Below are 27,536 nucleotides of genomic sequence, written 5' to 3' on the forward strand. Positions count from 1 at the left end.
AGCATCAGAATGATTAGATGAAAGTACATGACAGCTAAATTAACCCCCGAGGTTAATCTCTATGATGAAGTTACTATAAGATTCACACCTTCCTTGCAGGAGGGTCCCCCGTAAGCAGACTGTGAGCAGTCACAGACGTAGCCGCTGTTCTTCTCAATGCACCTCCCTCTGTTGTGGCAGAGACTGCTGGAGCTGCTGCAGTGGCCGGGGCAGCCGACGCTTACCCCCGGGGTCATCTTAGCCCGCTCCTCCAGGTTAAAGGTCACGCTGTTTATAGTCAGAGTTCTGATGCATCCCAGGAAGCCCCTCTGCCTGGCCGCTGTTCCCCCTGGAGGAGGGACCACAGGTTATAACTAATTAATATGGCTTTTCAGTGTTCTAATATGTATACCCAGCTGGCTGGTGTGTTTACGGACATATTAAATCAATCCCTATCCCAGTCTGCTGTTCCCACATGCTTCAAGAGGGCCAACATTGTTTCTGTTCCCAAGAAAGCTAAGGTAACTGAGCTAAACGACTATCGCCCCGTAGCACTCACTTCTGTCATCATGAAGTGGTTTGAGAGACTAGTCAAGGATCATATCACCTCCACCCTACCTGACACCCTAGACCCACTCCAATTTGCTTACCGCACCAATAGGTCCACAGACGACGCAATCGCAATCACACTGCACACTGTCCTAACCCATCTGGACAAGAGGAATACCTATATGAGAATGCTGTTCATCGACTACAGCTCAGCATTTAACACCAAAGTACCCTCCAAACTCGTCATAAAGCTCGAGACCCTGGGTCTCAACCTCACCCTGTTTAACTGGGTCCTGGACTTCCTGACGGGCTGCCCCCAGGTGGTGAGGGTAGGAAACAACATCTCCACCCCGCTGATCCTCAACACTGGGGCCCTACAAGGGTGCGTTCTCAGCCCTCCCCTGTACTCCCTGTTCACCCATGACTGCGTGGCCATGCACGCCTCCAACTCAGTTTGCAGTTTGCAGATGACACTACAGTGGTAGGCTTGATTACCAACAACAACGGGATGGCCTACAGGGAGGAGGTGAGGGCCCTCGGAGTGTGGTGTCAGTAAAACAACCCCACACTCAATGTCAACAAAAGAAAGGAGATGATTGTGGACTTCAGGAAACAGCAGAGGGAGCAGAGAGCAGAGGGAGCACCCCCCATCCACATCGACGGGACAGTAGTGGAGAAGGTGGAAAGTTTTAAGTTCCTCGGCATACACATCACGGACAAACTGAAATGGTCCACCCACACAGACAGCGTGGTGAAGAAGGCGCAACAGCGCCTCTTCAACCTCAGGAGGCTGAAGAAATTTGGCTTGTCACCAACAACACTCACAAACTTTTACAGATGCACAATCGAGAGCATCCTGTCGGGCTGTATCACCGCCTGGTATAGCAACTGCTCCGCCCACAACCGCAAGGCTCTCCAGAAGGTAGTGAGGTCTGCACAATGCATCACCGGGGGCAAACTACCTGCCCTCCAAGACACCTACACCACCCGATGTCACAGGAAGGCCAAAAAGATCATCAAGGACAACAACCACCCGAGCCACTGCCTGTTCATCCCGCTATCATCCAGAAGGCGAGGTCAGTACAGGTGCATCAAAGCAGGGACCGAGAGACTGAAAAACAGCTTCTATCTCAAGGCCATCAGACTGTTAAACAGCCATCACTAACATTGAGTGGCTGCTGCCAACATACTGACTCAAATCTCTAGCCACTTTAATAATTAAAAATTGGATGTAATAAATGTATCACTAGTCACTTTAAACAATGCCACTTTATATCATGTTAACATACCCTACATTACTCATCTCATATGTATATACTGTACTCTAAACCATCTACTGCATCTTGCCTATGCCGTTCGGCCATCGCTCATCCATATATTTATATGTACATATTCTTATTCCTTCCTTTACTCGTGTGTATAAGGTAGTTGTTGTGAAATTGTTAGATTACTTGTTAGATATTACTGCATGGTCGGAACTAGACGCACAAGCATTTCGCTACACTCGCATTAACATCTGCTAACCATGTGTATGTGACCAATACAATTTGATTTGATTTGATTTATAACTGCTCTATGTACACATTAATCCACAGAGGGGCTGTTCACTCTATCCCTACCCACAAACAGCTGGCTGTTGAGCCGGAGGCGGAGGTGTCTGTCAGACGGGGCTTCCAGGAAGCGCAGGGGCAGCTGGTCCACGTGCAGAGAAGCCTCCTTCACGCTGCGCTCCGCTCTCAGATAGTGCCACTGCCTGTCGTTCAGGGGCACGTGGGACTTAACGGCCAGGACCACTGGCCCGTTTCCCACATCAAAGGAGAACGTCACCACAGAGGGAGCTGAGAAAACAAATTGGGACACAAGCTAACAGTCAGTCAGGTTAGCATTGAATCTGAGACTCCTCTTTTATATGATACACAATTTTGTTTTATGTCGATGGCATGCAATGTGATGCATTGAGACTTGGAAGGCTTTGATGACCTGTATGGTTTTATGTAGGGCAGTGTTGACAGCTTGTCAATACTTCTAAATGCGCCTCACATTTCAGAAGCTGCCGTTTTTTCAGTGCTGCAAATGTCCTGTGAGAGAATGGACTCTTACAAAAGAGCTAAAGAGAAGATTTTTTCAGATGCATTTTGAGCCCAACAACTAAGTTGTCCTCCTCTTTATGCTCTTTAGTACATTCACAATGTAGTTTGACCATTCTTTTCTTCAGCAGTTACTTCTATATTCAGTGAAGATATTTTGATTGTATGGTTACTGCGGCAAGTGCTATTAGAGGTTAATTTGACAGCTTGATATTAGAGCACTGTGTGTGTCATTAGGATTACATTATGCAGTGCAGGTCAGGTCAGGTCAGGAGTGACATGTTGCAAACAAAAATGTTTCAACTGCATGTCAAATGTAGGCTACTGTAGCTGGGAAGTGCTTTCATCAGAAAATAGAATCTTGATGATTTAACACTGCTGGCCTCCTCCAAATGGATTTTGGTGTGTGTGTGTGGGGGGGGCATGTGTGTGGGGCCTACAGACTCACAGCTGAGCTCTAGCCTGATGAAGTGCTTGAGGCCCAGGTTCTCCAGAAAGACCCCTGATGGGACGCTGGTCTTGAAGTAGAAGGAAATGTCAGCGCTGAGCTCTGCCTGGAGGGTCGGGAAGTGCAGGTAAGAGGACTCCTGGTAGAAGGACGCCGCATTCCACACAGACTCTAGAAAACAGGAAATAGACAATTCTTCTTAGATGAAAGTCTTGACTCATAATAAGGATACAGAGATGAGTGAAAAAGGGTTTATGTCTTGGAACTAAGTGGAGCGTTTGAACATACTCAATATTTAATCAGCATTTGGCCTGGGAAAGGATGCCCAAAGGGACCATCTGTAACATTTTTTTTTTTTTACAAAACAGAAGAGTTCACCTACTGTCACCATAACAACGCAGTGGGCCGATTCTGTAGAGCGCCTCAGAGCCTGTTCTGTTGGTGTCTCCAATCACGATCTCACTCACTGGTAAGTGCTCTTTGTAGGAGAGGACTCCTGTGTCATTAGCCCTGCAATACAGAGAGAGAGAGAAGCCTCTTCAATTCACAACAGATAAACTAATCCATTCCTCAGTCAGCATTGCCTGGAACTTTCGAGTAAACACTATAAAGATGGGGTGATCTATCAAGGTGTGGACGGGTGCCTCAGGAGATATGCAAATGAGGTTCCCCAAATGCAAAATTGCACAGGGACACACTGGGTGAGAATAAATGTAGGCAACGTAATTCAAGTTAAAGATAAAGTATGTAATAAAGAACATCATGATAAGATCTGCAGTTGAAACCTAATATGTTTTTGATAGTAATTTACACCTTCATATAGTCATTTTTGCATTTCAGCTGTTGAATTGTGATAGAAATATCCCTGTATTCAAAGTTCTATATAAATATATATTTTTAGATAATAATGGTCACTAGACAAACCCAAAGGCCTGTCGAGCATATTCATTACTGAACAGCCCAGAGATACACAAGAGCCATATTGTCATTGTTACCATGAGTCTGTGTCGGCATCACAGTTGCAGAAGTAGTTCATGTCCATGCAGTTTTCCTCCAGGCTGCAGGAACACTGCTGAACCCCCGGCAGGAAGCCTCCCCAGTAAGTCCGTCTCTCTCCACCCTGGTCCACCCACCAGGACAATGGGGTACCATCTACAGCAGAGCACAACATAGTTCATACAAAAAGAAGCAATTATAGCAATGCAGTAAATGAAAAATATATATAAATATAGAAAATAGGCAACTAAGAGAAAAAGCTTTACAGTAGCTAGTTATACAGTTAGTTCAAAAGTATAACTACTGGATCAGATAGACTAGCCAGATGCTTAGAAAAAATGCCAACATTTTAGCAATGAAATCCTTGGAATACACAATGTCATCCGTATTCAAATATTCCAATACCCTGCTGGTCAGTGAGACTGAGACAAATCCTATTAGAAACCAGCTAATAATCCAGGGGTTATCTCTGCAGTATGGCTATCTGCACAGTGACTGTGATTAGAGCCATTGGCATCTGTTGGCATCCCATGGCATTGTGTCAATGAACCCTCAGCGATGCCAGTCAGACAGGCAGGGCTCATTTCCTGGAGCATCTGTAAGTGGCCCTGCTACAGCCATCCATCAGACAATATGACTCTGCATTAGAGACACCGCAGGCCTGCAGAGAGCAGCCCCTCGGCTCTCAGCACAGCGATAGGCTACTATCAACACATCTGCATTGTGCATTGCGGATTCGTGATGTTGCATGCTAAACCTGCATACATTATATACGCCCTCTCATTGAACTTAATCTGCAAGAGGTCTTAAAATAAACTGCAGTACAATATTGACAGTAACAGTGTCTCTTATGGCACAAGTGTTGCTTGCTTATTTAGTCCGAATAGGTCCCAGTGTTGGGCAAGCATTTGAAAGCACATCAATACTAGACAAATTAGTGGTTGTTTATTGTTTTGTTTTTGTGGTCATGACAAAGAATGTGCAAATGTGAATCCTTAGTATTCAAACTGCACGTTGACAGATAATGAAGCAGTAATATGAAAAGAGAAGACGAGGTAAAATGACATTGTCATCGTGGATGGTAATTGGTATTTTCTTGCCATATTACAAGCTGCAGCTGTTGTCTGTGCCCAACACTACAGCCACATAATTAAACAAATGAAAATGACAATTAAACAAATTAATAACAATAATCCAACATATTAAACTAAAGGGAACCATTTCCATGAATTGGTGTAGGTTACGCATGCATGACGCTGTGGTGTCTGAGTTCAAAAAAAGCCACTTTTTAATCATGTAAATTTACATAATCCATGGGCCAACTTGGTCTAATAATAAACAATTAGTGAATTGCTATTCATTGAACAGCTGAGAGACATGGTGTGTATGACAGAGGGGCTGAACATCATTCATCTTCTATAGAGAATATCTGTGTTCAAGCACGACAGCCAGCAGAAACAACCTATTGATGTTCCATCTGACACTGTTCATATATAGCCCATACAATAACTCTTTTATTTTCTCTTTTGGATCCATTGTTATAATGAACTTGTTTGTTTGCACGCACATGACAGCCAGGGAATCAGGGAATTCAGCACTTCATGAATGTTTCATGATTTAGGAGCAAATGTGGGATGTCTGGGAGACCGTTTGCTCCCAAAGCAATTGAAGATGAATGCTCAGAGACATGCTCAGCGGTAGCCTTTGAAGTTATTGCAAGATAACGGGAGAAATGGCTGAAGATGTACGGTTTATTCACACGCTCAGGTCAGAGTCAGGTTCATTCTCAGAATACTAACTATTTATATTAGGAAACAGGTCTGTCTGGGACCATGTCTAAGTTTGACGTCATAGAATGAACAGGGTGCTATCCCAACTCACCTCTAGTGTTGAAGAGGCGGGACTTCCTGCAGCCGTACATCACTTCCTGTCGACACTGCTCTGACCCGGCCACGAGGGCCATCAGTTGTTCAGGTGAGGCGCTGTAGTTGAACTTCATAACGTAGGGATTTTGGAGAGAAGAACCCTGGACCCTGACTGGATCTGTGCTGTTGTGGGTCACCACTGTCCACACCTTGTCTTCTACAAACAACATGGAACAAAACACATGTCAAACCTTAAGACATTTTGACGTGTAACATGTTGTACGGGCCTGAATACTCTCCGATTGCACTGTAATTCGCACTCTGGATGGCACTTTCAAGTGAATTGTCTGCTGTATGCTAACACCCTTATATAAAATCCTGACCTTCAATGCAAACACTTTTGTAATTGATTCATGATTTATTTGAAAAGGGAAATGTATCAATCATAAGCTGACGCATTTAATGTGTTGAAACATCATAATTATATTGAAAAAAATCCACCCTGCATTGATTAAGGCTCAAAATGTTTATGGCCCTCCTAAACTGGATCTGTGCTCCACCTTGGTCAGCCCATTCAACATTTTCTGGATATGCTACTGCAGTAATCCACAGATTTCCTGTAGGCTCTCTAACCAAGGGTTAATAGCTTGTGAGATTAATTGAGGTGAGGACTCCAATTCATTTCCATCCCCCCATTTTATGTATTATGGGGAATTCTGTGTTTACCTTGCCTGAGAGGAAATCCTATTCCACTTTGTGATTATTCACATCCCAGTTTGTCAAGCTGAGAGTTATTTACATCTCTAATGGATTCTTTAATTGAGGTCAACCTGAGGCAGCTCCATGTAAAATGATTAGGATTTGTGGCATAAAAAAAGGAAAATATATTGTGATCCTGAGCCAGACTATCAACAGTCAGCAGCAGCCAGCCACCTCCGTAATGACTTAAATGTTGCATTAACCTCCGGAAAGGTCAGAGCTGTAAGCTCATGACAGCAAGGTGATGGATGTTGTCTCGTGTGCCAGCATCCAGCCATTGAGCTCTCATTCCTTTACTCTGTATGTGAAAAGTCTGAGCCCTGAAGGTGAAGACATGACACAGACTTGAATCAGAGCTCTGGTATTTTTTATGTGCGTTCACTTTTGAGATTGTGTCATTTTGCACACTTTTGCACAAATAATGTCTTATTTATAGCAGACATTTTGACAAATCTGTATTTGGAGCTATCATTGTAACCAGGGGCTGGTTCCATATCAAGTAACCCTAATGATTTTCCACTTGATAGCTTGGCTGTCAGTCATCAGTTGTGCTGTGGGCCAATGCAATGTGTCTGTAAGTGACTGAATCAGATCTTGTTTACTCTGCCTCTCCTCTGCCACGACCTCAGAGGTCTTGTGGGTTTCAGGGGAGTGCAGAGAGGTGATGACTGGGCTATGTGCCCCAGTGGCAGTTTACCTGTCATGTTGCAGTAGACCTGTGTCGGCCCCAGAGGTCCACTGCCGTCTGGATCAACAGAGAAGAAGCCTGAGGAGCTGCCAGTCAGCCTGTAGGCCTCACATGATGCCTCATAGATGGCTACAGACAAACACAGATATACTGTACATAATGCTCTAAAATGGCTGACAGAAATCTCAGTGAGGAAGTTAAAAACTAATTTAATGGATAGCATGTACATAATTGCACAGTGGCGGGTAAACATTTAGCAATAGCACTGAGTGGTCAAGCTCGAAAACACTGAGTGGTCAAGCTCTAAAACACTGAGTGATCCAGCTCTAAAACACAAAGACACGCACCTTCACAAAATATGAATATAATATATGGTAAATTAATATACATAAGTGACATACTTCATACAATTTGACCTTTTAATACTAATGTTGTAGCCTCCCCTACTTTCCCCCATATTGCATATTTTAAATTGCACACATATGCATAACTTACTGTAGAAAAGGTAGCAAGCTAGACACCATTATGCATATAAAGATGATGTTCAAAGTAAGTGGCCACATTTTCATTCATGTGGTGCATATTCATGTCAAGGTACACTCCAACATGCAAGGACAACTGCATCCGCTAGCAAGTAAACAAGAAATCAGTATTCAGGAGCAGAGGGTTCTCGCACAAGGATTCTGAGCGCGCTCAGTGGTGAATATCAAAGGGGAGTCTGTGCATGTCTGGAGACGACAGATGAGAGGTGAAACTTCCATATTTTAAACTGAGGCTCTTGACATATAGCGAACAGGGTTTACCAGATTCCCAGGTAGCTATGCCAGGCAGAATACCAGGGGATTGATTACTATAGGGTCACTCTGGTATTGAACCATTGATGTTGTTACCAACCCTTTTGAATTGCACTTTATAAGGATGGAACCACAGGGATAACAGTTCTATGTGATTGTGAGATTGTGTGCTGCATTTAAATACATTATATATCCTGGCTTGAGTTGGATTGTGCAGTATCATTGAGAACAAGTTTGAGAAAAGTGTGGGAAGTGTATAGTATACTGTAGGTATATATAAGTTGGAAGTCTAGATAACTCACAGTTGTGGCATGTGGCTCCAGTGTATCCTGTTCCAGAGCAGTCACAGTAGAAGGTGTTCCAGGACTGGGAACACTGCCCTCCATGTTCACAGAAGTTGGGCAGACATCTGGAGAGACAGCAGCAATATACACTATATATACAAAAGTATGTGGACACCCATTCAAATGAGTGGATTTGGCTATTTCAGCCACACCCGTTGCTGACAGGTGTATAAAATTGAGCACACAGCCATGCAATCTCCATAGACAAACATTGGCAGTAGAATGGCCTTACTGAAGAGCTCAGTGACTTTCAAGGTGGCACCGTCATAGGATGCCACCATCCCAACAAGTCAGTTCATCAAATTTTGGCCCTGCTAGAGTTGCCCCGGTTATTGTGAAGGGGAAACATCTAGGAGAAACAACGGCTCAGCTGTGAAGTGGTAGGCCACACAAGCTCACAGAATGGGAAAAATTGTCTGTCCTCGGTTGCAACACTCCCTATCGAGTTCCAAACTACCTATGGAAGCAACTTCAGCACAATAACTGTTTGTCAGGAGCTTCATGAAATGGGTTTCCATGGCCTAGCAACCGTACACAAGCCTAAAATCACCATGCACAATGCCAAGCGTCGGCTGGAGTTGTGTAAAGCTCGCTGCCATTGGACTCTGGAGCAGTGGAAACGTGTCCATCTGGCAGTCTGATGGATGAATCTGGGTTTGGCGGATGCCAGGAAAGCGCTACCTGCCCCAATGCATAGCGCCAACTGTAAAGTTTGGTGGAGGAGGAATAATGATGTGGGGCTGTTTTTCATGGTAAAGGCTAGGCCCCTTAGTTCCAGTGAAGGGAAATCTTAATAGTTCCACATACAATGACATTCTGTGCTTCAAACTTTGTGGAAACAGTATGGGGAAGGCCCTTTCCTGCTTCAGCATGACAATGGCACCATGCACAAAGCAAGGTGCATACAGAAAGGGTTTGTCAAGATCGGTGTGGAAAAACTTGACTGGTCTGCATAGAGCCCTGACCTCAACTCCATCGAACACCTTTGGGATGAATTGGAACGCTGTCTGCGAGCCAGGCCTAATCACCCACCATCAGTGCCGACTTCACTAATGCTCTTGTGGCTGAATGGAAGCAAGTCCCTGCAGCAATGGTCCAACATCTAGTGGAAAGCCTTCCCATAAAAGTGGAGGATGTTATAGTAGCAAAGGGGGGAATAACTCCATATTAATGCCCATGACTTTGGAATGAGATGTTCGACGAGCAGGTGTCCAAATACTTTTGATCAGTTATGTACAGTACATTCAGAAAGTATTCAGACCCCTTGACTTATTTAACAATTTGTTGTGTTACATCCTGAATTCAAAATATATTAAATATATTTTTTGCTCAACTATTTACACATGATATCCCATTTCAAAGTGAAATACAGAAATATCTAATTTACATAAATATTCACACCCCTTTGCACTTAAACTCCAAATTGAGCTCAGGTGCATCTAATTTCCTTTGATCATCCTTGAAACGTCGCTACAACTTGATGTGGCCCAATTCAATTGTTTGGATATGATTTAGAAAGAAACACACCTGTGTCCCACAGTTGACAGTGCATGTCAGAGTAGAAACTATACCATAAAGTTCAAGGAACTGCCCGCAGATCTCCAAGATAGAATTGTGATGAGGTATATATCTGGGTAAGGGTATAAAACAATTTCTAGAGTGTTGAACATTTTCAAGAGCACAGTTGTCTTCATCATTGGGAAATTAAAAAAAATATGGAACTACCCAGACTCTGACTAAAGCTGTCCATCTGACCAAACTGAGCAACCGGGTAAGTAGGACATTGGTCAGGGAGATGCCCAATAACCCAATGACCACTCTGACAGAACTACAGAGTTTCTTGGCTGAGATGGGAGAACCTGATAGAAGGACAACAGTCTCTACAGCATTTCACCAATCTGGGCTTTATAGGAAAGTGGACAGGCGGAAGCCACTCATGAGAAAAAGGCACATGACAGCATGCCTGGAGATTGCAAAAAGGCATGTGAAATCCATTTTTTTTTTTTTGTCCCATTAGCTGTTGCAAAAGCAGCAGCTACTCTTCCTGGGATCCACACAAAACATTAAACATGACATACTGTATTACAGAACATTAACAGACAAGAACAGCTCAATGAAAGAACTACATAAATAAATAAAAATGGCACACAGCCTATTTATCATTACATACACACAACATATCTAGGTCAAATAGGTGAGAGGCGTTGTGCCGTGAGGTGTTGCTTTATCTGTGTTTTTAAACCGGTTTGCTGTTCATTTTAGCAATATGATATGGAAGGGAGTTCCATGCAATAATGTCTCTATATAATTCTGCACGCTTTCTTGAATTTGTTCTGGATTTGGGGACTGTGAAAAGACACCTGGTGGCATGTCTGATGGGGTAAGTTACTGTGTCAGAGCTGTGCGTAAGTTGACTATGCAAACAATTTGTAATGTATAGTATTTTTATTAGCCCTATGGTTACAATAAAGAGAAATACGTGCCATCCTGTTCTGGGCTAGCAGCAGCTTAATTAGGTTTTTCTTTGCAGCACTTGACCACATGACTGGACAATAATCAAGATAAGACAAAATTAGAGCCTGCAGGACTTTCTTTTAGAGTGTGGTGTCAAAAAAGCAGAGAATCTTTTCATTATTGACAGACCTCTCCCCATCTTTACAACAATTGAATCAATATGTTTTGACCATGACAGTTTAGAATCTAAGGTCATTTAATTTAGTCTCCTCAACTTGTTCAACAGCCACACCACTCATTACCAGATTCATCTGAGGTCTAGAGCTTAGGGAATGTATTGTACCAAATACAATGCTCTTAGTTTTAGAGATGTTCCGGACCAGTTTATTACTGGCCACCCATTCCAAAACTGACTGCACTTAAACTTTTAGTCAAGTAGTATTTTTCTGAGAGTCTTTTTTTATATTAAGTTTGACAATTGGGCACTTTTTCCACCACTTTTCAGTGTATACAAAGTGTAATATTGGGATGCAAACTCAAAATTGAATACATTTCAATTTGACATGGTACAGGTGTCTTCTTTTTTTAAGCCTATAGAAATGTGTGTGAGGTGTACTGTAAACACTCTGTGAGACCCTGATTTAGCCCACAGCAGTAAAAGGTTTACAGAGTTTGACAAAATCCGCAAGGAAGAATGGGAGAAAATCTCAAAATCCAGATGTGCAAAGCTAATACGGACATACCTAAGATGACTCAAAGCTGTAATCGCCGTCAAAGGTGCTTCTACAAAGTATTGACTCAGGGGTGTGAATACTTATGTAAATTATACATTTCTGGATTTCATTTTCAATACATTTGCAAAAAATTCTAAAAACATGTTTTCACTTTGTCACTAAGGGGTATTGTGTGTAGATGGGTGAGAGAGATAAAAATATGATTTAATCCATTTTGAATTCAGACTGTAACACAACAAAATGTGGAATAAGTCAAGGGGTATTAATACTAGGCCCTGTACATTACATTACTATGTATATACATATCTTTACTATGCATTAGCACATGTCAGGGTATTCATAGTGACAAAAGAAAACATAAATACATTTGAAAAGATGAACATTGATAAGGTAGAAAAAACATTGATGATATACACTAGTTCTTTGTTTTTTTTAATTAAAGACTTTTGTGCAGTGATAAACAGAAACAATCTCACAACATGATTGTGGAAATATCAGAGAAGGATAAAATGAGATTTGTTGGTAAAAGAATGAAAGTTATTTAAAAGCATAAGGACATATCTGTCTGTAGGGTAAAAAGGGAAAAAACAATGTTTGTCTTTGTGTCAAAGCCTACTATCCTCAGCCTTTCATTATCTGTTAAGCAGACTCCCCTTTTCATTTCCTTGCCATTATCAAGGCACGGTCTGGCACCCGAGTACTCAAGAGGCGAGGCAAACACAGTTTGTGCATTTCCTTTGCCGTTGTTTATTTACGATTTACAAGGCCGCTCAGTAAATCCCAAATGAATTGAGTACCATTCCAACTCAAATTGTTGAGGCAAATGGTAAACAAACACTTGCCAGTACTGTGTTGCTGTGTGTTTAAAAAAGAAGCAGCATCAAGTCAAACCCAGAGCACGTATTTACAGGTTTTGAACACCCAGCGCTTCATGGAAATCCCTCTGCTAACCACACTTTCCTGATTAATAGTACCTTCCTCAAGCCTCCTTCAGTTTCACATAATTGCCCGGGTTTCAAGCGTGCATCTATAATTTCATACATTTTCATCTCTCTCCCATTAATTGCCATGGAGGAGAGTGACTGCGGCGTGGATAAGGTTGCAGGCCATGGTTTAATTACCGTAGAGCTATTTCTATTGATGTGTTCACGGCTGCCCTTACAGGTCATGAAATTACAGAAGCCGTGGCACAGAAGTGCACACTTGCAAAAAATGTAGTCATGGAGTTTGATTGGACACAAAGAAAAGTAGATTAACACTCGTAAAGGTTAATCTTCCAATCCTTTAATGAAGCATAGTTCTGGTCGTTACACAAAGACATGGCTCTGCGATGGACAATGAATTACAGTCCAATGAAGAGATTTATAGAACGGTGAACAATACTGAGCATAAACCTTGCCCCAACCATCTGGTCGCGCTTGTCTCTCTAAAATAAGGGATATGGGGTAATATTGCATGGTTGTGAAATATACAAAACATTCTCTCGGTGTACATCTCTTTGTGGAAGGCTCATCGAGAGGCAGCCAATATAGGGCACCCAGACAGCTGTCACCTGTTTTGTTTTCATGCGAACCATCTCATTCCGTCTTTTTACACATTTCCCATATTTCATGTCTTTTACTATCAGCCCTGTAGCGCTTATTCATCTGTTGTGTTCCACACACTCCAACAGCCTTTAAATCTGCCGGTTAGCATTCCAAACAGAAGAATCAGGTATAGCTGCGATCTGACATCAGAGAAGTAGGATTCCCCTCAGGGTGAATACAAGAAGAAGCACCAACTCACCAAGTCCTTTGTTTGTCTCCTCCCTGTATGTGTTTCAGGTTTCCTCAACTTTGCCATGACATCTATTTAGCGTGTACTAATCCCACCCATCGGTCCCACAACAGAGCGGGGTAATGAGGGACAGAGAGGACGCCACACAGGTAGCAACTTGTTAGCGGGGCCCTTAGCCAGGATGATAGTGCTACAGTACCAGACTCCATTGCATGATCTAATTGGCAGAACCAGTCTGTAAGCCTATCTCTATTAGCTGACTTGTCAGCGACACTCAAGCATGGGCTGTGGTGGACAGAATAACCTCATCAACAAATAAAGACAGAACCTTTTAAATCTGTGTAGTTCGTCATCCAAACACATTTTGGGATTGGAGCCCCACCTAAAGGCTTACCTGTCATGGATGCCACATGTGTCAAACTGCAGCTCCTTGTAGTTTCCCAGCCGTCCTTGTTGCACCTGGTTCAGGTCCATGGGCTGGCTGTTGATGGAGATGAGACGCATGCAACCCTGGAACGCCAACGTGGGGTTCTCACAGCCTAAGATGTTCAGAGATGGACAACCTGTGACACAGATTGAACAAATGTTCTTGTTGCATTTTCATCATTCAACATGTCCTGTATACATCTTCAGATAATGTCTTCAGATGCTGCAACAAGACCTGACCATCAAGTCCTGGTTTCATGAGATAGTGATGCAGACAACAAGACTCATTGTGTGTGGTCTTACCTCCGAAGTAGAGGCTGTTTCCTGCCTCCATGTGGTCCCCCAGCTCGATGGTTGAGGATGGCTCGTTGTCCAGGGTCGTGGTGACTTGGAGACCTTGGGAGCTGAGACTCACAGAGTGCCACAGTCCATCGTTCACTCTGTGACCTGTGGAGACAGCAGGGTGTGTTTTCTGTGTGAGACACTATTACAGGCTCATCAACATCAACATCAACTACATGTTCATCCAGGGATTGCTGGGATTGGGATCTCCAACATACTGTAGGTACTAGGCTAGATATTACATTGTAAATCAGAGCCTATCAATCGCGATGTAAGCTACAGTATGGTCACATGGTTTGTCTTAATAACTGTCCTACATTACTAAACAAGAATGGAAGATGACATGGAAATGAAAATGAACGACAAGTGTGGCTGGTCAGCTTGAAGCTAAATCGTTGCCAGAGGACAGAACGTAATGGTTATTATTGGATGAAACATTCATTTGACCGTAGGTTCAAGCTTCAAACAGACGTAACAGCAGATTGTGGTATATCCATTTTGATTGTCCTTTATAGTGAAGGGCTTCCAAGCTGTAATGGTCTTTCTGTGTGTCTATAATTCCCTCTGTGCCTGCCATCTGCTGAAAGTCTGGGCTCTGCAATCCAACGTAATTATACATGTTATTTCTCTCTGACTGCAATCCTGTAGTGCTCACGTCCAAAATACAAGGATGACATTTTTCCTCAAGCCATTCCAAGAAGATTAAATGTGCTTTGAGTTTCTCGGGGGCAAAAGGTCATATGAATGATGTTGATGTAATGATGTGCAAAACCAAACACAGACAGTCTCCCCCTGGATGATGGATTAGCTTTTCACTGTCGGTCTGCTTCACTGGAATAAAGACTGTTTTATATTTTCTGTCTCCCTGGGTGTACACACTGATTTTAGCCCATAGTGTGGGTCAGCTAGGCTAGAGGCTGTTGGCCTGGCCCTCACCGGTCGAGACCTCTTCTTTCTGCTGGGCTGACGTGTGATGGGTCAGGCGCAGCCGGCTATTGCTTATCTGCAGCTCCAGTCTCTGGGGCTCCAGGGACAGCTGGGTGGAGAGCAGTAGCCCGTCTGGGTTCCATGTTCTGAACTGGAAACGCACCGCGAAGCCTCCTGAAGCAGACGGCGTGGCCGGGAGCGACAGGAAGCTGCTGCTGGAGCTCAGGAATGTGGTGGACACCAGCTGGGGCTGCGAGCACGAGAAGGTCACGTTGCCCTGGTGACACACATGGAAAACACAGATAATGGAATTATTCACTCATAGTTGGATTTACTGTACTTTTACTGTACCATTCATCTGAGCAGAATAAAATACAGTGAGCTGATAAAGAGATTTACTGAATATGATATTTAGAAAACTAACTTGCCTGCAAGAACCACACATTTCCCTGAGAACGCCATATAAAGCTGAATGACTATCTGGAATTCAAAAGGTGCAGTACAAAAGGACCACAGGCAGAAATGTCATATAATATCAAACTATAAAATTCAGAGTTTCTCCCCTCCAATCTAGGTCAGCCGTCAGGTGGGCAGAGAAAGAACACACCTTAATTCCAAGTGATCCAGAGGCCTTGTGAGGTACATGGACCAAAAGAGCAGCCATGTCCATTGAGGTCAGCGGCCCATCAATCCCAGTGCCTCAGAGGCAGAGGAGAGCAATCGGCAGCACTTTGACTCTCATTGTGATCCCTCGCCAGATAGTATTTCACATTGAAATTCCATTATGGATTCCATCATCGCAGTCACTCTCTCACTTGTAAGTAAAGGCCTTTTAACATGGCAATCAGATTTCCGAGGGGAATAGGGTGTCTGTGATGCAATGTGACGCTTTGGCTTCTGTCTGATTTGATTGGGGGGAGGGTGTCCAAATTATAGGGTGTGCCTACGGCTGAGTCTATTCATGAATTTAGACTTAATGACACAGTAGTGAGGATCAGATAGAACTACATTTTTTTCTCTACGGACAGTGTCTCTGCCCTGGATCTCATACAGTTTGAGGGGACCATGGAGAAGGCTATGTGACTAACTCAAATACAAATGTGATTAAACAGAATCACATTGTAGCAAAATGTGAAATCTCACAGCAACAGTGCAATTAAAACAGACCTTTAATAGGCATTGGTTGACTAACTCCTTTGTCCCCATACTATTTTAAGGATGTACTAATAATCTATGGTACGGTGGATGAGAATAGTTGTCTTACCACACTGTAGATCTGAGGTTTGCGACGCTTGGCTAGGTCGATGATGTTGATCCCGTTGTAATAGAGGTTCTCGATGCAACCATGGAAGTTCTTCCTCAGGAAGGTACCAGGTTTACCTGGCAGTGGGATGCCTCCGAAGCTGAGCTTTGATGAGGAAAAAGGGTGAAATGACAACATCCTCTTAGAGTAAGATAACTTGGTTGAACTATTTACTTGGTCTGAATAAGTATCTGACTGTTCTACAGTATGTGTTAGGATAAACACACCTCATAGTCCACCTCCAGAGAGTCTCCTTCCCCCTTTGTCCTGAAGTGCTGTGTGTGGGTGTCCATGGTGAGGTTGACCTGCTTGTTGAAGCGCTCGATGAGGACAGAGTGCCAGTGCTGGTCATCCAGAAGACTGCCCAGAGTGACCGCAACACGACCACTGCTGAACCGCAGCCGGGTGTCATCTGAAGACAAAAAAACAGAGAACAGATCATATGGTTACTTTAATATTGATATAGATATTGATCATAAAACAGGACGGTTTATTGAGGAAGAGGGAGCTCTCAGACATTCTGAAAACAAAATACTTGAGAATGGTCTTCCCCAGACTGAGCTCTACACAATGTGGATCCTTAACAGTCTGAGTCCAGCTAGTAAATGGAGCTCAGGTGCAGTGGTAATTGGAAGGGCAGCAGAACACAAACATTCAGTTACCCTTCCAGACTGCTCCCCAGACTCATTTTAAATGGTTCAAAAGACTACTTCATCCGTACCCAGAGTCCCTTGTGTCCTGTTAACCATGAACTTACCCTTGTGTCCTGTTACCCATTACCTCTGCCCCCTGACCTCTCTGATGACCTCTCCCAGGTTGAGGTAGAGGGCCAGCCTGCCAGGTCTGTGCACATTATTTTCCAGTCAAAGTTAATGAGAAATGTGCTTGTTTGATGCAAAATTCATAGCTTTTGTACAATACAAAAGAGAAAACAGACTTAAAATAAGTAAAAATATATATTTTTAAATGCCACCAATCAAAAAGGGCAAACAGGCAGGTGGTCCAGCACCACTAGAGCCTTATCTGTGCACGTGCCTGCAGCCTGCCCAAATGTGACAAACTCACCCATGTTGAGGAAGAGGGCCAGCCTGCCCCGGTGTGACAAACTTACCCAGGTTGAGATAGAGGGCCAGCCTGCCCCGGTGCAGCTCCAGAGTGATGTAGTCACCCCTCTGACCCTCTCCGTGGAGCAACACCCCCTCAGCCTGGCGGCTCTTGAAGCGCAGCGAGATCACATCCTTCACCGTGCTCATGGACTTCTGGTTAAACCGGTAGAGCAGGGAGCTTCTGCCATCAAAGTCTGCCACGTCTGACTCTGAAGGCAACCAACAGACAGTGAAATGGGTTGTCATTGGGACACTTGTCCCCTGTCACTATGAGTCTATTTATTCACTGACTGCTATTGCTCTCAGGGCTTCATACCTGTTACGGTAATGTGGCTATATCAGCGATGGCATTGAAATGTATTATGCTGGAAACCATTTCCATGTGTAACTGGATAGGAACAATCTCTGATTTACACCTGTTATTTTAATAATTACAGTACATGCTCTAGTGCTCACCCCTTTCGGTCATACTACAAAATTGATTCCTGTAAGTCCTCAAGAATGCAAGTTATGAATTTGTCATAGGGGGCATTTTCAGATTTTCCAATGTAATTTAGTCATTGGAAGACCTAGAGGACTCATGCATAGATACATGAATCTGTAACTGTATCGTGATGACATTGCATAGCAAGTCTCTCTCTTCTCATCTCTCTCTCTTCTCTTTCTCTCTCCACCCTCTGTGTCGTGAATTGATCAACCTGTTTTATAGTTTGAATAGAGATGTGTATGGTCTCTTCTTTTAACATTGAGATGCATTGAGGTGCATGTCACGCAGCATTTATTAGCAGAGCACACATTCATCCAACATTAATACAGGGATCATGCTGTGGAACAGTTCGGCATTATGAAAGTGCTCACTCAGGGTTAATTGTAACTGTCTTTCACAGAGCAGTAATTCAATGGCTGATCCAGTTAATGCTGGTTCAGAATGTGTGTGAGAGGCGTCCCAGTGACTCCCCTTTCTTTATACAGAACAAAAATATAAACGCAACATGCAACAATTTCAAAGATTTTACTGAGTTACAGTTCATATAAGGAAATCAATCAATTGAAATAAATAAATTAGGCCCTAATCTATGGATTTCACATGACTGGGCAGGTGTGCAGCCATGGGTGGGGCCATGGAGGTGCATATTCTCACCCACTTGGCAGCCAGGCCCACCCACTGGGGAGCCAGGCCCAGCCAATCAGAGTTTTTCCCCACAAAAGAGCATTATTACAGACAGAAATACTACTCAGCACCCCCCCCACAACCCTCAGACCATCCCACAGGTGAAGAAGCAGGATGTGGAGGTCCTGGGCTAGCATTGTTACGTGTGGTCTGCAGTTGTGAGGCCTGTTGGACGATGTTGGTAGAGAAATGAACATTAAATTCTCTGGAAACAGCTCTGGTGGACATTCCTACAGTCAGCATGCCAATTGCACATTCCCTCAAAACATGAGACATCTGTGGCATTGTGTTGTGTTACAAAACTGCACATTTTAGAGTGACCTTTTATTGTCCCCAGCACAAGGTGCACCTGTGTAATGATCATTCTGTTCAATCAGCTTCTTGATATGCCATACCTGTCAGGTGGATGGATTATATTGGCAAAGGAGAAATGCTCACTAACAGGGATATAAACAAATTGTGCACAACATTTTAGAGAAATAAGCTTTTTGTGCGTATGAAAAAGGTCTGGGATCTTTTATTTCAGCTCATGAAACATGGGACCAACACTTTACATGTTCCATTCATAGTTTTGTTCAGTGCATTTAGCATTACCCAGGCGGAGACTGGCTCTCAACTGTCACGCCTGCCTGGCAGTCACTGTTTGTCTCTGTTAGCTGGTGGGATCATTTGTGATAAATGAGAGAATAGCATCAATAACAAAATACTCGCTATCTCTATTTCTGCAGTTGTCCTCAAACGTCCTGCTTTCATTAAAGGGTATACACAAACGTAGGGTGTTCTGGATGTAAGGGGTGTTCTGGTCACTCACTGTGGCATTTTGATATTAGCTGAATGTGTATGGTCTGTGTGTAAGGCCTGGTGGTCCCTTTATTGCAGGCACACCCTAATGTGTATGGTCTGTATGTTAGAGGTAGGGGTGGTCTGGTCACTCACTGTAGGCACAGCCGTACACCTCCACTCTGAGTCCCACCCAGCCACTGGGGTTCCAGTCCAACGGGACGAAGCGCAGGAAGCGGCTTCTGATAGAGTGAGACAACTTGTGGTGGATGACACTGTCAGCATTCACGTTCCCAACAAACCTCTGGAGACACACAGCAGAGAGAGAGGAGGGGAGAAGAGGCAGAAGAGTTAGATGCAATGTCAAGTGTTAATATACGGGGGCGGGGTATTCTTGAGGGAACCGTATTCATCTAACAAAACCAGAAATTACAGCTCCGTTATCAAGGGAGTCACTGTTAACCAAGTATGGCTCTCTGAACTGACCTTGTATCTTTCAGAAGAAAACAAATAATTAAAAAGGGTTTTGTGTCTTCTAGGACTTAATGTTTTGGATCATAACATTAAAGAGGGTTAGTTTCCAAGAACTGTTAAAGGTATTAGTATTCTGCAACAAAACAAAACTTGTGCCATATGTTCCTCTTCACCTGACCCTACTTTTAGATAAAACATATCGAATGTGTTGCCTGGGTTGGGGATCCTGGGAGGATCCTGGGAGGATCCTGGGAGGATCCTGGGAGGATGTCCACCACTGCACTAACACACACTTCTGTGGCAAGTAGATGGAAAAAACAATTGGTATCATATTGTCTGCTCCCAGGCAGATAACAATGAATATCTCTCACTGAAACTGTGAGATGTCATTATTCTTCGTAATTTCCATCCCCCTTTCCCCCTACACTCCACTGCATTAATAATCTGCACCATGGAGGCTTAGGGGGGTGAACAGAGAGACAGAGAGAGAGAGAGAGGGGAAACTCAGATGACTGATCACAAGCAGCCATCATAACGGATTTGAGGCAGGTGACGAGCTAAATCGATAATGATGTGTATCACAGAGCAAAGGAAAGATGGATTGTTGACACCGGAGCTCCAGGCTCAACAGAGTCAAGAAATGCCATTAATTCACTTCTCCCTGCAGCTGAAAACACAATAGCAGATGGGGGAGGTAGTAGAAGAAGCACAAATTACACACACATGGAGTATGGTGTTACCTCTCTGAGGGATAGACTCTACAGAGATTGGTCTCTGTAGATAATGAAGATAATGAAGAAGAGGCAGTCTTACAAGGTAACTATTTAGGCTATTATTTTGATTTATACCCATGCTTTTGTATTGTGAGTCCATTTAAGTGGAGCCTGGTGACTGTATTTTAGAAGAGGTGCAAGCTAAGCAATTACAAATGTAACTTATGTCTGTGCAAGATAAGCATTTTCAAACTCACTGGGGTTTACTCATCCACTCAGACCATGCAGGCTATTGCAAGGCATATCCTCCACAATGTAAAGTAACTTATTTAGCAAATACAATTTGATAAACGTTTGCTTCACCAAAATGTGGCATACATATTCATTACTGAGAAAAAGCTATTTGTCAATATCCATGTACCACCAGTAGCAGTGTGTGGGTAAAATCCCTGGGGAAGCCAAGCCAAGTCAGGAAAATATCCATATTGCAACCTATGTTGTGATAATTGCATTGTTTGTTCTATTACATATTTGTTCATACACCACCATGATATACACTAAGGCAGACACAACAAAACGACAACTGTCACACAGTGGTGGAATAAATTCAACCACTTATACGTTTGTTACATCCCAAAGCCGGAGAGCAACATCTGTCCATGTGAAATCCACAAAGCAAATATTGCATGTAACAAACAGTTACATAGTGTAGAGCAGGGATGGGCAACTCTAGTGGTGTCACACTTTTCCCCATCCCTAGCAAACACAGCTGATTCAACAATCATGATTAGTTGATTATTGGAGACAGCTGGGGCTGGGGCAAAAGTGTGACACCAATCAGGCCCCCGAGGACTGGATTTACCCATCCCTGGTGTACAGCATGTTCAAGCAAGTTAATGTTTCTGACAGTTTACTAAACAACTACTGATTTAGACCAATGGAGAGTTAAGTCAGCACAAAGACAACAGGAGCACTGCCTGCGCTATTCCAGCACCATTTCAACTTAAACATTTAAACATCATTAAATCAACTAGGCTATATACGCTTTGTCTAATACAGTGAAAACAAATGTAAAGACACCAAAAACGTTTTAGCCCAATCAATGTTTCTAAATAACAAGTGGCTGTCCATGGTACTGATTTCTCTGTGTGTGTGTGCTCAAGTAGAAAGAACATGTTGACTCACCCTACTTGTAGACTGGTTGGACACCAATGCCATCCTCCTCTCTATCATGTTGGCAAAATGGTCTATGACTCTGTACACACTTTTAGTTTTTGTTGTCTTAAGCTACCTAACTAAAATGCTTGATAGCCTAACTTCCTCACATGAGCAAAAATTAACCAGCTAAGTTATCTTGCTTGTTAACGTGAACCTACTAGGCAACATCTAGGCTAAGAGCGTTGGGCCAGTAACCGAAAGGTCACTGGTTTGAATCCCTGAGCCGACTAGGTGAAAAATCTGTCAGTGCCCTTGAGCAAGGCACTTAACCCTAATTGCTCATGTAAGTCGTTCTATATAAGAGTGCCGACTAAATGACTCAAATGTAAATATTGACTTCGCCATGGGCTTTGAACGGGGCACCTGGCTCACGCACGGGAGGCAGCACCGCTTCTAAAACTAATGCAATCAACTTTCACCCGGTGCAAAACGAGCCTAACCAGATGTATATTATTTGCATTCTGTTTACCAAAGTAGTTATAAAGGAGATATAGCACAAGCGCAACTTAATCTAAAAGAGTTATCCAAAAGTTTACTTCACTCTTGTTCATCAACACCAACCTAATGTTCGACACAAACCTAAACACCACAAACAATTCTGCATACATAGCTAACAGGCATGTCAATCCTTGATTAAACACCCTAACACCCTCTTCCTGACGGATGGAAGAGGTGATATCTGAATATGTTTATATTCTGTCATTACTGTAGTCTACAGTTTTTTCAACAACCCTTAAATTGTGTTTTGCACACTGGTTCACTCCAGGGGTAGAGACCTTTGCTAATTGGCGTAAAATACAACTTCCTTAATAAGCTGTAATCATCCAAGATGGCGTAGCAGTGCAGACGTGTTTTGTTCGTCCTCTATTTGTATTTTTTCGTCTTTTTTGTATATATTTCAATTTTATTTTCAATCTCTTCTCCATTTTAGTTCAATTATACCTCCCGTTAACCTGCCTCACCCATTGTGATACGGAACCGCTATTATTTTAAATTTTTAGACCTTATAGCAAGAACGACCTAGCCATCAGAAGCTAACCAGCTAATTAGCTACAAGCTATTTAGTCATCGTTAGCCACTGCTAGCGGCCTTTACCTTCTGCACAGGTACCAGCCCTTAAAAAAAATATATATATATATATTTTTGTTGATATTTTTTGCCTGGATAACACTCGCCAGCCTACCAGTAACGGACTGTCTCTCCACTACAACTCCGGATTCCTGTCGTAATCCCTGGACCATTACTCCTGATCTTCACAGCTAGCTAGCACCCACCGAGTTACCCAGTACCGAAGCTATCCCTGAGGCCCACCTCCCGGCCTACTCAGTTGTTCAACCGGACTCCAACCAAACACGGCTAGAACACACTACTCCACCGGATCCTTGCCGTAAGCTCTGGACCTTGGCACCGGATCACCGCTGCTACCGAGTGGCTATAGTGGCTAACGCCCCTGCCTCGAAGCTAGCACCAGTTAGGCGTGAGCCAGGCGCATCTCCCAGCTAGAAAACTAAATTACTACAACTACAATACCTCTTTCGCCATCTGGCTGGAATCCTTAGTCGACACGCCGCCCCGCCGCACCACCACGACTGGTCTGCCGACGAATACTCCATCCTCTGTGCCTTCAACCGGCCTCCGTCGGACGTCGGAGCAGACGCTTCTACTAGCCCCGAGCTACTAACTTTACTACTAACTTTAAACACAGTGTCGCCCGCGTGCAGTGTCGCCCCCCACTACTCCGCGGCTTCCCTGTTCCATCTATTGCTGCACCCTGGACCATATGATCACTTGGCTACATAGCTGATGCCTGCTGGACTGTCCATTAATCACGGTACTCCATTCTGTTTATTTTTGTTGTTGTATATCTGTCGGCCCCAGCCGCGAACTCATGTAGTAGTTAACCGACCCTCTCTGCCCATTCATCGCCATTTTACCTGTTGTTGTTTTAGCTGATTAGCTGTTGTTGTCTCACCCGTTGTTGTCTTAGCTAGCTCTCCAAATCAACACCTGTGATTACTTTATGTCTCTCTCATATGTCAATATGCCTTGTATACTATTGTTTAGGTTAGTTATCATTGTTTTAGTTTACAATGGAGCCCCTAGTTCCACTCATTATACCTCTGATACCTCCTTTGTCCCACCTCCCACACATGCGGTGACCTCACCCATTATAACCAGCTTATCCAGAGATACAACCTCACTTATCATCACTCAGTGCCTGGGCTTACCTCCGCTGTACCCGCACCCCACCATACCCCTGTCTGCACATTATGGCCTGAATCTATTCTACCACGCCCAGAATTCTGCTCCTTTTATTCTTTGTCCCCAACGCTCTCGGCGACCAGTTTTGATAGCCTTTAGCCGTACCCTCATCCTACTCCTCCTCTGTTCCTCGGGTGATGTGGAGGTAAACCCAGGCCCTGTGTGGAGTTGCAATCTACTGCAGAGATAGCCTGCAAAGTTCTGTCATACTTTCCAGGTCTATACCCAAACAGTTTGAACTTATAATTTAAAAAATTAACCTCTCCAGAAATAAGTCTCTCACTGTTGCCGCCTGCTATCGACCCCCCTCCGCTCCCAGCTGTGCCCTGGACACCATTTGTGAATTGATCGCCCCCCATCTAGCTTCAGAGTTCGTTCTGTTAGGTGACCTAAACTGGCATATGCTTAACACCCCGGCAGTCCTACAATCTAAGCTAGATGCCCTCAATCTCACACAAATCATCAAGGAACCCACCAGGTACAACCCTAAATCCGTAAACATGGGCACCCTCATAGACTTTCCCTACAAATACTTTCCCTACAAATACACCTCCGCTGTTTTCAATCAGGATCTCAGCAATCACTGCCTCATTGCCTGTATCCGCTATGGGTCCGCGGTCAAACGACCACCACTCATCACTGTCAAACGCTCCCTAAAAGACTTCTACGAGCAGGCCTTTCTAATCAACCTGGCCCGGGTATCCTGGAAGGATATTGACCTCATCCCGTCAGTCGAGGATGCCTGGTCATTATTTAAAAGTAATTTCCTCACCATCTTAGATAAGCATGCCCCGTTCAAAAAATGCAGAACTAAGAACAGATATAGCCCTTGGTTCACTCCAGACCTGACTGCCCTTGACCAGCACAAAAACATCCTGTGGCGGACTGAAATAGCATCGAATAGTTCCCGCGATATGCAACTGTTCAGGGAAGTCAGGAACCAATACACGCAGTCAGTCAGGAAAGCAAAAGCTAGCTTTTTCAAGCAGAAATTCGCATCCTGTAGCTTTAACTCCAAAAAGTTTTGGGACACTGTAAAGTCCATGGAGAACAAGAGGACCTCTTCCCAGCTGCCCACTGCACTGAGGCTAGGTAACACGGTCACCACTGATAAATCCATGATAATCGAAAATTTCAATAAGCATTTCTCAACGGCTGGCCATGCCTTCCTCCTGGCTACTCCAACCCCGGCCCAACAGCTCCGTCCCCCACCCCCCGCAGCTACTCGCCCAAGCCTCCCCAGCTTCTCCTTCACCCAAATCCAGACAGCAGATGTTCTGAAAGAGCTGCAAAACCTGGACCCGTACAAATCAGCTGGGCTAAACAATCTGGACCATCTCTTTCTAAAACTATCCGCCGCCATTGTTGCAACCCCTATTACCAGCCTGTTCAACCTCTCTTTTGTATTGTCCGAGATCCCTAAAGATTGGAAAGCTGCCACGGTCATCCCCCTCTTCAAAGGGGGTGACACCCTAGTCCCAAACTGTTACACTCCTATATCCATCCTGCCCTGCCTATCTAAAGTCTTCGAAAGCCAAGTTAATAAACAGATCACTGACCATTTCGAATCCCACCGTACCTTCTCCGCTGTGCAATCCGGCTTCCGAGCCGGTCACGGGTGCACCTCAGCCACGCTCAAGGTCCTAAATGATATCATAACCGCCATCGATAAAAGACAGTACTGTGCAGCCGTCTTCATCGACCTGGCCAAGGCTTTCGACTCTGTCAATCACCACATTCTTATCGGCAGACTCAATAGCCTTGGTTTCTCAAATGACTGCCTCGCCTGGTTCACCAACTACTTTGCAGACAGAGTTCAGTGTGTCAAATTGGAGGGCATGTTGTCCGGACCTCTGGCAGTCTCTATGGGGGTACCACAGGGTTCAATTCTCGGGCCGACTCTTTTCTCTGTATATATCAATGATGTCGCTCTTGCTGCGGGTGATTCCCTGATCCACCTCTACGCAGACGACACCATTCTGTATACATCTGGCCCTTCCTTAGACACTGTGCTAACTAACCTCCAAACGAGCTTCAATGCCATACAACACTCCTTCGGTGGCCTCCAACTGCTATTAAATGCTAGTAAAACCAAATGAATGCTTTTCAACCGTTCGCTGCCCGCCCGACTAGCATCAACACCCTGGACGGTTCCGACCTAGAATATGAGGACAACGATAAATACCTAGGTGTCTGGCTAGACTGTAAACTCTCCTTCCAGACTCATATTAAACATCATCTCTATTTTGCAACAAAGCATCCTTCACTCACGCTGCCAAACTTACCCTAGTAAAACTGACTATCATACCGATCCTCGACTTCGGCGATGTCATCTACAAAATTGCTTCCAATACTCTACTCAGCAAACTGGATGCAGTCTATCACAGTGCTATCCGTTTTGTTACCAAATCACTTTATACCACCCACCACTGCAACCTGTATGCTCTAGTCGACTGGCCCTCGCTACATATTCGTCGCCAGACCCACTGGCTCCAGGTCATCTATAAGTCTATGCTAGGTAAAGCTCTGCCTTATCTCAGTTCACTGGTCACGATAACAACACCCACCCATAGCACACGTTCCAGCAGGTATATCTCACTGATCATCCCCAAAGCCAACACCTCATTTGGCCGCCTTTCCTTCCAGTTCTCTGCTGCTAGTGACTGGAACGAATTGCGAAAATCGCTGAAGTTGGAGACTTTTATTTCCGTCACCAACTTTAAACATCAACTATCTGAGCAGCTAACCGATCACTGCAGCTGTACATAGTCCATCTGTAAATAGCCCACCCAATCTACATACCTCACCCCCATACTGTTTTTATTTGATTTACTTTTCTGCTCTTTTGCACACCAGTATCTCTACTTGCACATCATCATCTGCTCATTTATCACTTCAGTGTTAATCTGCTAAATTGTAATTATTCGCTCCTATGGCCTATTTATTGCCTACCTCCTCATGCATTTTGCACACACTGTATATAGACTTTCTTTTTCCTACTGTGTCATTGACTTGTTTATTGTGTTATTGGCTTGTTTATTGTTTACTCCATGTGTAACTCTGTGTTGTTGTCTGTGTCACACTGCTTTGCTTTATCTTGGCCAGGTCGCAGTTGCGAATGAGAACTTGTTCTCAACTAGCCTACCTGGTTAAATAAAGGTCAAATAAAAAAAGCACAGAGGGGTTGACATGAAAATTCCTAAACATTGGAACTGAAATTTGAAATAAAAAAACATCTTTATGATGTGTATTTGGACCAGAGAGCATCAATCTTCTCAAACGAACTGACGGAAACACAAATACCAAAATAAACAAAGTTCCAACAAACCAATGGTACAAAA

The 27,536-nt window shown here is 43.8% G+C and overlaps 1 protein-coding gene across 3 annotated transcripts in view; it reads right to left on the reverse strand.

Annotated features, from left to right (window-relative positions):
* LOC139546788 (contactin-associated protein-like 5) overlaps positions 1-27,536 on the reverse strand; it is a 61,921-nt gene that overhangs the window by 10,257 nt on the left and 24,128 nt on the right. Inside the window, exons 4-18 of one of the 3 annotated variants that reach the window (XM_071355570.1) lie at positions 19,685-19,832; positions 17,583-17,786; positions 16,699-16,883; positions 16,433-16,576; positions 15,178-15,445; positions 14,203-14,346; positions 13,868-14,012; positions 8,468-8,574; positions 7,381-7,500; positions 5,941-6,141; positions 4,059-4,215; positions 3,446-3,573; positions 3,064-3,234; positions 2,148-2,366; positions 89-328 (exon numbers count right to left, since the gene is read on the reverse strand). In XM_071355570.1, coding sequence (XP_071211671.1) covers positions 89-328; positions 2,148-2,366; positions 3,064-3,234; positions 3,446-3,573; positions 4,059-4,215; positions 5,941-6,141; positions 7,381-7,500; positions 8,468-8,574; positions 13,868-14,012; positions 14,203-14,346; positions 15,178-15,445; positions 16,433-16,576; positions 16,699-16,883; positions 17,583-17,786; positions 19,685-19,832 — 2,581 coding nt within the window. Of the gene's footprint in view, positions 1-88; positions 329-2,147; positions 2,367-3,063; positions 3,235-3,445; positions 3,574-4,058; positions 4,216-5,940; positions 6,142-7,380; positions 7,501-8,467; positions 8,575-13,867; positions 14,037-14,202; positions 14,347-15,177; positions 15,446-16,432; positions 16,577-16,698; positions 16,884-17,582; positions 17,787-19,684; positions 19,833-27,536 lie in introns of all 3 variants that reach the window. The other 2 variants (XM_071355571.1, XM_071355569.1) reach the window with 2 other exon arrangements.

This window comes from Salvelinus alpinus, chromosome 20, assembly GCF_045679555.1.
Source record: "Salvelinus alpinus chromosome 20, SLU_Salpinus.1, whole genome shotgun sequence".
NCBI lineage: Eukaryota > Metazoa > Chordata > Actinopteri > Salmoniformes > Salmonidae > Salvelinus > Salvelinus alpinus.